Source organism: Prionailurus bengalensis, chromosome B2, assembly GCF_016509475.1.
Source record: "Prionailurus bengalensis isolate Pbe53 chromosome B2, Fcat_Pben_1.1_paternal_pri, whole genome shotgun sequence".
NCBI classification, from domain to species: domain Eukaryota; kingdom Metazoa; phylum Chordata; class Mammalia; order Carnivora; family Felidae; genus Prionailurus; species Prionailurus bengalensis.
In genome coordinates this window covers 63,457,874-63,471,154 of record NC_057349.1, presented here as the reverse complement: position 1 = coordinate 63,471,154, position 13,281 = coordinate 63,457,874, and the positions used below count along the sequence as shown (strand labels likewise).

The 13,281-nt window shown below is 35.4% G+C and overlaps 1 protein-coding gene across 12 annotated transcripts in view; it reads right to left on the bottom strand.

The window, feature by feature from the left end:
- Positions 1–205: 205 nt before the first annotated feature.
- Positions 206–13,281, bottom strand: part of FAM135A (family with sequence similarity 135 member A) — a 125,839-nt gene continuing 112,763 nt past the window's right edge. For all 12 annotated transcript variants that reach the window (XM_043591733.1, XM_043591737.1, XM_043591738.1 and 9 more), the window contains 3 exons: positions 12,933–13,043; positions 4,452–4,565; positions 206–1,623 (listed from right to left, as the gene is read on the bottom strand). In XM_043591733.1, the coding sequence (XP_043447668.1) occupies positions 1,418–1,623; positions 4,452–4,565; positions 12,933–13,043 (431 nt within the window). In that variant the 3' untranslated portion in view covers positions 206–1,417. The remainder of the gene's footprint in view (positions 1,624–4,451; positions 4,566–12,932; positions 13,044–13,281) is intronic.

The window sequence follows — 13,281 nt, the reverse complement described above, 5'->3', positions numbered from 1 at the left end:
CACTTTTACAAAGTAAAGAATTATGGAGAGCCAATGAAGTACCTTTCAACTACTTAATATATGCAAAAGATATAAATTATAAAAATACAAAGGCTGTAAGTTATATAATTATGCTGGTCTATACAATTAATTAACATAGTCTATCCAATTTTAAATAAAAATATACTCTAGTATTCTGAAAATAAGCAAGTGTTTTAGCTGTTCCTCCAGATAGTCATTTGTTCATTTATTAACATCAGAGGCAATAACACAATGCTAAAAATAAAACATGCATCAATTATACAACACATACTTACAAAAACCTCTGTCCACCACAACTGGTGGATGCAAACAGACCTTCTATCCACCCTTAGTGCATTATTATTTTCACAAGTAAAACAGGAAAGGAAAATAGTGAATTTAATGCTATTCAGCACCTTTAGTAAAGTCAAAAGACTTAAACATCTCCATATATCAAAAACATTTGCATCTGTATCCCCAAACATGTAATTATTTTGTTCCATTTTTAACATGAATTTTTTTATTTACATTACTTTTTAGTTCAACAAATTTTAACAATATTTAAAAATTATCTAAATTCATAAAAGTATTTCATAAATTTCAACACTTACTATGTACATACAAGAAAGTCCATGAAAAAAGTTAAAGAAATATAGTCAGAAAGTTCAAGCAACACTACCAAATTTAGCAAAATTCCAACCAAATCTACGCAGAGGGCATTCAAACATTCAAAAATCTCTAGATGCTGCTAACATGAACATGAAAAGTTCCAGTAATAAAAGTCAGTATGAGAAATAATGTTGAAATCACCAGTAGAAAATATATTTTAATAGGCATGACATATGTTTAATAGCAATAGTAATAATGACTTTTCTAGAAAACTTTTTTAACATGTCATCTAGGAACTACCTGGTTTGACTGGGCTAGAGTTGATTTCTTCAAAAAATATACTTTAGCAGCCATAGTTTTATTTCCAGTTAAAACATAGTAAAATGTTAAAAGTAAAATTTATAATTAACTAAATAATACCCCAATACTAGAAAATTTAAAATCTCATGCTATTCTAGCGATAATGGCCTTTAATATGATGTGTCCGATGTGAGAATTGTGGAAAGCCAATAATAAACAATCAGATATACATATGGGCTTAAAGTTTCACTGAAATACTTATGTAGCAAAATATATGAAAAAGTAATAGAAAAGTAAAAAGATAAAATTAAAAAAATATTGCACAGCCACATTACCTAGAAAGTAAAGTTGATGTTTAAAAAGCTCTAAACATGGATGATATAAATTATCTTCCATACAAAAAGGTATAAATATTCTTAGAACTATCAGCATCTACAGCTTAATATAATACATTATTTGAATCATTGTTGAATGAGGTAATTATCAAGTCTCTAACAATGTTTTTATCCTATTGGAAATATTTGAGGGCAGCAACCAGAAAGAATTTCTCTAAAAATATTTCCGAATCAAGAACAGCTATATGTGCAGCTCTCCCAATGAGTGAATCAGCTGTATTGGGCAATGCATTGATGACATTATATCGAACCAAGTTACAGTCCTTGCTTTGCAGAACTGGGCGAAGCAAGTTGTGGATCATTTCTGAATAGATCTGTCCTATGGAACAAATAGAAAGTAGGAAAATTAGTTCATGTAAGTAACTGAAAAAAATTCTATGCCAACTTTTATGTAATTTATAAAATTTAGTTTTATTATTTCCATTTAAAGCAGACAAATGTCTTTTAAAAGGTTTTCTTTTTCTTTGACCATCATTTTTGAGATGATTTTATAAAAAATATAAATAACCACATTATTTATCTAGCCAAGTAAAAATTGCAAATTTATTGTAAATTCTTGTTAATTTGATACTTTAACTCAAAGCAATGAATATAACAGAACAAACAGTTTTAGTCAACATTAAGTCACTTATGACTTGTTGAACCATTGTGACAATAAGGTAGCCATGCTAAGACATTTTGCCTTTTACACAGTATAGGGAATAGTCAGTAATACTGTAATGGTATTGTATGGTGACAGATGGTAGCCACACTTGAGGTGAGCATAGCATCATGTACACAGAAGCTGAATCACTACACTGTTCACATGAAACTAATGTAACGTTGTGTGTCAACTATACTAAAAAAAAAAGACATTTTGCTTTTTATAACTTTTATTTTATTTTATTTTTTTAATTTTTTTTTTCAACGTTTATTTATTTTTGGGACAGAGAGACAGAGCATGAACGGGGGAGGGGCAGAGAGAGAGGGAGACACAGAATCGGAAACAGGCTCCAGGCTCTGAGCCATCAGCCCAGAGCCCGATGCGGGGCTCGAACTCACGGACTGCGAGATCGTGACCTGGCTGAAGTCGGACGCTTAACCGACTGCGCCACCCAGGCGCCCCTTTATAACTTTTAAACCTTGAACCTATAGCAAGTACTTTAAAAATGTTTGTGGCATTCAACTGTATTTCACATATTTCCACATTATTCTGAGCAAAAACAGCAACTTCCTATAGTTAGAAAGACAATGTGAGTTTGGCTCCAAAGTCAGACAGAATTATTTTTTTCATCCAAGGGTTTATTTAATGCTTGGGTCCTGCTTTTAAATCCAAAATTGTGCTCCTGTCTCCCTCTCTTTGGTTAATTCTTACAATGAATTTATTGAGCTCATTCTAAGCATAAGAGATGAAGGTTATGTGTGTGTGTGTGTGTGTGTGTGTGTATACACACGTATATATATACATATATACACATATATTCGTATATATATGTGTATATATATGTATATATGTATGTATATATACATATATGTAAATACACATGTATACATACATATATGTGTATATATACGTATATATACACGTATATATACAAGTATATATACGTGTGTGTGTGTGTGTGTGTGTGTGTGTGTGTGTGTATAAAAGCACAAAGTTTCTTACGAGGGGCAAACAGTTTTTAATGCTTGTGTATCACCACCTTACTATAGACGAGTGCAAACATATATCCATAGACCTGTGGATTTTAGGGAGGCAAGTATCAAATTTCTGAGAGGCAGAGTTTATCCCTGAGGAATCATGAGAAAGGAAAAGAATATGGAAGTACATTTAGAGAAAGGAGAGAGAGATATATGAGAGATTATTATCACATAAATTCATACAAAACTTTTTCTCTCACCTCTTCTCTTAGTTTTCATTATGATTGTCAAGCTGGATTTCTGGTTCTATGCTATTTAAAAATATTTTTACATAGGAAGAAATCCAAACCTGTCTTTATTAGATTCCCCCTGCCCCCTAGTGGCAAAGATCACTGTTAAAACAAAGGGCATTTCTCTAGTTTTTGTGACCCATCTGGAAGTTAAATCTCTTCTTAATTTATCCTTAAATCCCTGCTACAACAGAAGTTAATAATAATAATTTAAAAAAGGTTATTTTGATGTCACAAAATGCTAAAAAAATATGTGTTAAATGAACAGAGCACCCATTGTGTGCCAGGCATCATGCCAGGCAATGCCAATACAAATATATGTAAGAGAGAGTCCCTGCCTAAACAGGCTGCTCACTGTTAAACTGTGGAAAATGCAAAGGATTAAGAGTTCATTTAAAAATCAGCCTCATTCCAAAAAAGGGACTGAGGAAATATGGGAAGGAAGGACACCTGTGTTTTTGCCCTAAGCCTGTAATTAATTAATCACCAGTGACTTTGGATCAGCCACTTAGCATCTCTGGGCCTCAATTATAAAATGAGCCAACAAGACCCAAGTCTCCTTCTGGCTCTAAATAGCTATGATTTAAATTTCTTTTATTATTCAAAACTAGCAAAAGAATATATAAAATCTTTATTACTTTATTAAAGTGAGGTAAGTCTTTGCTGCCATCTTTGATGAAAAGCAAGATACAGCAGAACATGCAGCATGATTGTTACCATAATCACCAATCCCAACAGTTGTGAGGAAATCAAAGTACAGATTACCTTCGAGGCAGAAAAAGCAGCATTTGTAATTAGATAAAAGAACTCTTTCATGAGAATGATGGTTTTATTGGCAAAAACACCACATGCCAGGAGAAAAGAAAGGAAAAAAAAGAGTAAGGACAGATGTTAATAACAGTGGATGGAAAAGGAAATAAAGGGAGAGATGAGAGGAAGAAGAAAGAAAGGGACTACAAGAAAAATTTGGGAAAAAGCTCATGTTGTAGATACAACTGTGTGAAATACTTCTTTTTTTTTTAATACATAGAGATTTTACTGAGAAACTGATAAATAACTCAATGTAAAATAATGAATCAAAGTCATAGGCAGGCATTTCAAAGAATAATATGATCAATTAACATAGGAAAAAAGTTTTAATCTCATTTGTAGTTGGTGAAATACAAATACAAATCACAATGGGATGCACTGTCAGAGGAACAAATGGAGATAAAATACTTCTAATTTACTTAGTTACCTGACTGTTTGTCCTTTAAAGCTGTTTTACACATTTCAATACGAGCAGAGTGATAAGGAACGTAGCGATCCTGTAGAGATCCCACTAGCACAACATTTTTGAAATAGTGAAGCCCTATGAAGAAAAAATATGGAATTATAATGCAGTAAGTAACCAGATTTAAATTAGTAAGTTAATTTAAATTAACTTTTAATTTAATATATTAAGTTAAATTTAATATTTAATAATTTAATTTAATTAATAAATAATAAATAATAAATTTAATAAAAATTAAATAAAAGTTAATTTGAATTAACTTTTAATTTTATATTAAATATATTGTTTAATATATTATATTAATTAATTATATTCTATTATATTCTATTAATATATTATATTTAATATATTAAGTGACCACAATTTTTTAAATTTCCTTAATAGTACTAATAAGTTTATGGCTTTTTAAATCTGATGAATTCGTTCTCCAATTTCCATATATTATCTACAAAAAAACCCCTACCTTCATTGTTCTGTAGTTTACATGCTGGTATGAGAAATGTGTGTTTGTGCTGAGTGAGAGCAAGGACTGTGACATGGTAGTGCGTGGGTACGAGAGAGATTATATAGGGTGGGATAAAATTCTACAAGGAAGTATTTTATGACCTTCTTACTTTCTAAAAGATAATCCTCAATATTTAGGGCTGTTTCCTAAAGAAACAAAATCATACTTTTCCATAAGAACAAACAGTACACCCTATATGAAATCATTTAAAGCTGATTTTTAAGTTCTCATCTGACTCTTGCCTAATATTAATAATATTTTCTCCTTATTGAAGTATGATGTCAAGAGAATACATACTTAAGATTTTTCAGTAAAAATAGGAGGTTTGTGATCCATCCACGGATTTTAGTCAGGTTCTTCTATTTTTATTTTTCAGCAAACTACGTGAATTTAGGTCTTGTGATACTTTGAACTAATTAACTCATTTAAGCACTGAAAAACCAAGTTCCTGTCCACTTTACTACCAGTAATGTTTTTTCTTAAATACTCTTGGATTGCTAGTGGAGCCTTTAAAAAAAAAATGTTTATTTATTTTTGAAGGGGGAGTGCGCGGGAGGGGCAGAGACAGAGGGAGACGGAATCCCAAGCAGGCTCCACACTGTCAGCACAGAGCCTGATGCAGAGGCTGGAATTCACAAAACCCATGAGATCATGATCTGAGCTGAAATCAAGAGTCGGAGGCTTACCCAACAGTTGGCTCCCCACCTTTTTAAAAAAATGTTTATTTTTGAGAGAAAGAGAAAGAGAGAGAGCATGCACAAACAGGGGAGAGGCAGAAAAGAGGGGGACAGAGGATCCGAAGAGGGCTCAGCACTGACAGCAGGGACCCTGACGCGGGCGAACCCACAAACCGTGAGATCACGACCTGAGCTGAAGTTTAGGAGACTTAACCAATTGAGCCACTCAGGCACCCCACTACCAGTAATGTTCTAATTTTACTATGTATTACTAATTTTGCTATGTAGCTCAGACTAATAAATAAAAAATAAGAAATCCATGTGGTTATTAAATAAGATACAAGCCAATAATGACAATACATTAGGATTGGGGTGCTTAGTTTAGGTCATATAATTTTGACCTAAGCAGAGAGGTCTTCAAACTGGTATACATCTACCTTCAGGGGTAATTTAAGACTTTCCATGCACTTGAAACTGTATGTCATATATGCACAGAGTTATACATACAATGTCACATCGTATATTAATTATACTTCAATTAAAAAAAAAAACTCTAGATGGTGAGGATGGGCATGTATAGCTTTAAGGAAACTGAATTCTAGATCTCAACTTCTGTATGAGGGTTTTCCTAAAAATGACTTGTCCTTCTCCCACTTTATTAGAGAAAGGCATTTCTCCAATCTATTTCAGATTTTATTGTGGCATATGGCCTGAGGTATAAAAGTCTCTGGGGGAATGAAGCAAAATACGAATGAAATACAATGTTTTCTGACAAAAATAAGTTTGACTTGACTGTATGACAATAAGAATTAGCACTGCCAATTATATTTTATGGCACACAAGTTCTAGAAACTATATGAACTGAATATATAACTCCAACTGAATGAATTTATATTTTTATGAAAATATAATTACAGGAAGTATGTACTACCTTATATGCCAGAAAATATATCCTTTGCCACTATTTAAAATTATAGAAAATATATTTTAGGTGTCACCCTAAAATTATACAAGTACATACTTCTTCAAAATTCTTTTAAGGGGTAGCCCAAACCGTGAAAAAAAACTGTCCTGTAGTATACCATCTTTACTTCTACCCAAGCTGTTCTAGGTACTGTGCTTTCTGAATCTAAGTTGATGCTGTTCACTAAAATTTTATCCCAAGTCGCATGAAACCAGCCTATGTAACAGCATAGCTGGCTTTTTCGTTTTTCTGAAAGATATATATTCGTGTTCCCCATAAAGGGCTATCATACTGTGCAACTTCAGGTGTCACAAGAATGACACTTCTTGGGGCTGCGCATTGCACAGCCTATGGCAGCCTTGCTAGGTAACATTCATTTGTGTGCTTTGCTAAATGACTATTTTTCCTCAAACTGCCAGCACCTTCTATCCCCTCTTCAGTCTTACCTCATGACCTTGCTTCCTCTTTCACTGAAAAATATAGAAGAATCAGAACAGAACTTCCACATACTCCTATCTTAACCAAACTAACCTACCATACCTGTGACTTCATGTTCTGTCTTTGCTCTTCTACTGATGAGCTGTGTATGTTCCCACCTTAAGCCAGCCCTTTCACTAGAATGTGAGATGCCATTCCCTCCTTCCTAGTTAAAGACATGGCTCTAGTAGCTGTCTTGTCCCTCTCTTGTATCATCAATTTTCTCTTTTGTATGAATCATTATTATTAATAAAACACTGTAATATCTCCCATTAAACAAAAAAATCAATGAACCTGTCCTTAGACTCTATACTCCCAATGACCACCCAATTTCTTGGCACTGTTTTATTTCTATACCATATATTGTAAGAATAGGCATTATATTAACATCTATTTTTCAAAATAATAGCTCCTTGCAGAGATTCTGACATGCTTCTACAGGGAAATGACAGTACAGCACTGTACTTTTTTTTCAATGTTTATTTATTTTAAGAGAGAGAGGGAGAGAGGGAGTGCAAGTGAGGGAGGGGCAGAGAGAGGGAGAGAGAGAATCTCAAGCAGGCTCTGTGTTGTCAGCGTGGATCCTGACATGGGGCTCAATCTCACAGACCGTGATATCACGACTTGAGCTGAAATCAAGAGTTGAACGCTTAACTGACTGAGCCACCCTGGTGTCTGACAGTACTGTACTTTAAAAATGCATTTTAAAAGTTAGTAGTCTAATTTTAATAACAGTTTTTCAACAACAATGCGTTAATACTAATATTGTGCTTCTGCATGGCAGGTTTACTTTATTAGCAAGAACCAAGTTAGTTAAATAGACTGTGGCTCAGGGGGTACCTGGGTGGCTCAGGTGGTTAAGTGTCTGACTTCAGCTCAGGTCATGATCTCACAGTTTGTGGGTCTGAGCCTACTGTTGGGCTCTGCACTGACAGCTCAGAGCCTGGAGCCTGCTTCAGATTCTGTGTTTAATTAGAGTTCAGTTACAATTTTAACAATCTCGGGAGGTAGAATGCAAAGAAGTGAGGTCAAAGTTTTGCAAAATGCAAAGTTTTTTGAGGTATTTCAAAAAACTAAGTAATTTAGAAGACAGAGTACGATTAAAATGATGAAAGAAGAGTTAGCAAAAGAAAACAATATGTTCAGGTTTAGACATATTCAGTTTGATATGTAAGTAGAGATGTCTAGAGGGCAAATGAAGACTGGAATTCATTGATGAGGTCAGTGTGGAGGTGTAAAATCTAGGTATATATTGGGCAATCTAGTGGGTACTCTGAGAGTAGAGGAGCATTAAATGAGAGAGGGCATCAAGAAAGCTTTTAATAGCAGGTAGTATTTGAGTTTAACTTTAGAAGATGAAGAGAATTTGTTTTTGTTTTTTTTTTAAGTCTGTCCATTTATTTTGAGAAAGACAGAGTGTGTGTGTGCATGAGCAGGGGAGGAGCAGAGAGAGAGAATCCCAAACAGGCTCCATGCTGCTAGTGCAGAGCCCGACATGGAGCTCAAACTCACAAACCGTGAGATCATGCATGACCTGAGCTGAAACCAAGAGTCCAACACGCAACTGGACTGAGCCACCCAGGCGCCCTGAAGAGAATCAGTTCTAAAAAGATGAGTAAACACATGGTGTTACCACCATGGAATGGTGGTAGAAAAAACATGGGTGAGTGTAGCATAAAACATGTGTGGCATGACTAAAACAAAGGATATATCTGTGGGAAGAGCAGGATATGAAATCAGTAAAAGAATCAGGAACCAGATTATAAAGGATTTGATGCTGTAAGTCATGGAATTTAAAACTCATCCTGAAAGCCACAAGCCATCATGAAAAGATTTTTCAAACAGGAGCAATATGGCCTGATGTAATTTTCAGAAGGTAATTTTATCTAAAGAAGAAGTAAGACTGGGGAGAAAGGGGCACCGAGGAGGCAGAGTAACCAGTTTGGAGGCCATAGCAATAACTTCAGCAAGAGTGATGAAGGTTGAACTAAGAAAATAGCAAAGAAAAGAAAGTGAAGCCTCTATTAGTTACTAAGAAGGCTGAATGTTTCAGGGCTTAGTAACTAAGCAGATGTATAGGGAGAATGAGAAGGAGTCTAGAAGACAACTTCCAGGTTTTTGGTTGTGCAGACTGTGTTAGATGTAGAATTGAGAGAAGTTAATCTGAGGGGAAAGATGAGGTATCTAAAAATATTGCATTTGGGGCAACCATGAGACATCTAAGCAAATGTATTTATTTAGTAGGCAGCTGGACATGTAAGTCTAGAATACAGCCTAGAGGACTAAAGTAAAGATACATACTTGAGTTACCAATGGTGAAGATGGATATGAAATGATGTTGTCAAAGAAGAATGTACAGAGTGAGAAGAGCACATGACAGAAGCTGGAGCCCAAGAACACCTATATTTAGGGGGCAAGGAGAGAAAAGGAATCTACGTCGGAAGCAAAGAGCCAACATGGAAGAAAATCAGGAAAGGCTGATAAAGACTGGGAGGTAGGAAAGTATTTCAAGAAGGAGGGTATTTTCAATAGTCACAAATGACAGAATGTTCAACTAAAAGAAAGAAAAGAGATACTTGGATATGGCAAGTTTCAATGGAGAGGTGAGGACAGAAATCAGATTATAATGGATTGAAGAGTGAAATAAAAGGTGAGGAAGTAGTGAAAGTAATTGTTTTCTTTTTTTATGAGGCTCAATTCTTATTAAAAAAGAGAAATACGGGTGCCTGGATGGCTCAATCGGTTAGGTGTCTGACTGGCTCAGGTCATAATCTTGTCATTCACGAGTGTGAGCCCTGCTTTGGGCTCTGTGCTGACAGCTCAGAGCCTGAAGCCTGCTTCAGATTCTGTGCCTCCCTCTCTCTCTGCCCCTCGCCTGCTTGCACTCTGTCTCTCTCTCTCTCTCTCAAAAATAAATAAAGATTAAAACAAATTAAAAAAAAAGAAATAGAACAATAGAATCAGTGATCAAAGGAGGTATCTATTATTATTAAAACTTAAGATGGGAGAAAACAAAATAACTTTATATGTTAAGGAATTAGTCACTGAAAGGAGACTGTTGAAAGACAGAAGGAATGGGTTCCAAAACAGAAAGGGAAACTATTCTTGCACCATAGACATATATCTTTTATTGAACTATAAGGAAAGCACAGGTGTGGTCATGTTTGTAGCTAAAAAGAAAGGAAGTAGGAAAATTCTTGCTTGATAGCCTTGACTCACAGATAAAGTAGGAAAACAAAGTCATTTGTTGAAGTGAAGGTAGCAGTGGTAGTTAGAAGTTTGATGAAAAGAGGTAAAACCTGCAAAAGCTTCTAGGGAATGGTTAAGATGCTATTAGAGTTAACTAGATGGTAACTCCAAGGATCTACCGTGGTAGTGATTTGCAAGTCTGTATGATCCACTTTGGTAGAGCTCAACAAGCCAGGTAAAGAAACGGTAACACAGGTTGCTAGATGGCCATGATGATAATACCTGGGGTAATAATGTATGCATGATAAAAATGATAAATCATGGGGTCTGGGATGGAACAGGAAGGGAGTGAACCATGAAGGACAGGGTAATTTAAGAAAACTTTGTAGGGATCTTAAATAGTCTGAAAAGCAGATGAGAGTAAGGGAATGAGTGAGAAAGAGAATAGAATACTGTTGTCTCAGAATGGAAAATTGATTGAAATTTCAGGAGTGGAATGCAGCCATTAGTAGGGTTCCAAGTGGAGCGGAATGGAAGGTTACTATAGTTGAGAAAGCCTCTATTATGCTTGATGATCATCTAAAGGGTTGACTTAATCAAATTCCCAAAAATGATGCCAAGATTAGGTATATTAAGATCCAAGAAGAATATCTTCTCCCAAGTGTAATTATCTATTTGTCAATGAACTCTTACTGGGGTTCTCACTGAATATGTGAGGAGTGACCAGGAGATCATTATATTAAAGATGACTAGGGGTGCCTGGGTGGCTCAATCGGTTAAGCGTCTGACATCGGCCTAGGTTATGATCTCGCAAATGGTGGGTTCGAGCCACGTGTCGGGCTCTGTGCTGACAGCTCAGAGCCTGGAGTCTGCTTTGGATTCTGTGTCTCCCTCTCTCTCTGACTCTCCCCCACTCACGCTCTGTCTTTGGCTCTCAAAAATGAATAAACGTTAAAAAAAAAAAAAGAAAAACGAAGATGACTAGAAGGTAGCAGAGCTTGGATGGTACAAATCCAAAGGAAAGTTTTATGACAATAGAGGAGTAATCATTGCAGTTTGAAAAGGAAAGCAAGAGGACTGCTTCCTCCCCTCTCAGTAGTACACAGTATATGAGAAACTGAGCTTCTCCTGTAGCAGGAGTTAGCAAGGAATGGCCTGTGGGATCTGGCCTGCTGCTTTTTCTTTTCTTTTTATTTGAAATAAAATTGTTGTTAATAAAATTGAAATAAAGTTGTTTTTGTTACTGTTTTGTTTTTTTTTTTTTAACACAGCCACACTCATTTATGTATTGTCTGTGTCTGTTTTTGTGCTACAATGCAACGGAGATCACATGGCCTGCAAAGCCAAAATATTTATCTGGCTCTTCAGAGAAAAAGTTTGCCAATATCTGCTCTACAACCAGAGGGAGTGGGGAAATGAGAGTAGGCTGGGGAAGTATCTAGTTTTCACTTATGTCTCCATTTTCTAAAGGAAATGGAGAGAGCATTCTTTGAAGAAGATAAACATTTGAGTCTGTTCCACTCAAATGGAGATTTCAAAGGACACAGTGGAAAAAAATATGGTAGGGAGACATGAGTGTGAGGGTGAGACAGGAAGAGATGGTAAAGTCAGAGGTAAGGTAATTTATAGACAGTGAGGATGGCAAAGTAGTAGTTGAGGACCTCAGGTTGTAAAAACCTGGAATGTAACGCAAGATAGGGACTATATTTGATAATCAGTTAATAAGAGATGAGTAACAAGATTCATCCAGTAGTAAGAATCTATAGAGGATATAATTATTAATAGTTTAGTTTCCGACATTTTCCAGAAGAGCTTTATAGCCATTGAATAGGAAGGTAGAAAAATATATGGCATTTAATAAAAAGGGTTAAAGACTGAGGTGGGGGCAGGAGGGCCAGGATATGCAGAGGCCTAGTTGCCAAACTGACTTATGATTAGTACTAAATTATAAATGTCAAAAAGTTAAGGATAATTTCGAAGTACCTGTGTTTACACAACACAAATACAATCCATTAAAATCAAACAACTATGTTATTAATTGCTTAGCTTTAATTAGGAGTCTATTTCATTATTAAAAAATTACAGTTGACTGGGGCACCTGGGAGGCTCAGTTGGTTAAGTGTCTGACTTCAGCTCAGGTCATGATCTCATGGCTTGTGAGTTTGAGCCCCGCGTCAGGCTCTGTGCTGATAGATCAGAGCCTGGAGCCTGCTTTAGCTTCCCTCTCTCTTTGCTCCTCCCTCTCTCTCTCAAAAATAAATTAACGTTAAAAAGTTACAGTTGACTGATACTTAATTTTTTAATTTTAATTTTTTAAATATTTATTTACTTTTGAGAAAGGGAGAGAGACAGAGTGTGAGTGGCAGAGGGGCAGAGAGAGAGGGAGACACAGAATCTGAAGCAGGCTTCAGGCTCTGAGCCACCAGCACAGAGCCCGACATGGGGCTTGAACTCATGAACCATGAGATCATGACCTGAGCCGAAGTCAGAAACTTAACTGACTGAGCCACCCAAGCACCCCTGACTGATACTTTTTTAATCACCAGAAAGACATGTTGATAATTTATTTGCTAAAGGCTTATTTTAAATAGGTTTTCAAGTGAATATTTTCAAAACTCTTACTGTATACTTACCTGCTTTATTACTAAGCTTGTATAAGAAAGTTTGGCGGGGGTCTGAATGATCTCGACATGTCAGTTGTAAAAGAGAACCTGATTTTTTCCATTTCTGCATAAACCACAGACCTAGAGAGTTATAGATGACATGTGAGTAAAAGTGGAAATATAGGGTAACATATGTCAAGATTATTAATTTTAAAATACATTTCACTTCAAAAATGACATCTACCAAACTAGCATTTTCTTAGCTAATAACAAATATATTTGCAAAATATTTCCTTTTTCTGATAACAAATATAAACATGTACATTTAACTATGGGTTAATGGTGGTTAACAGAGGGCTTGCTATTTCTAGCCTATTCA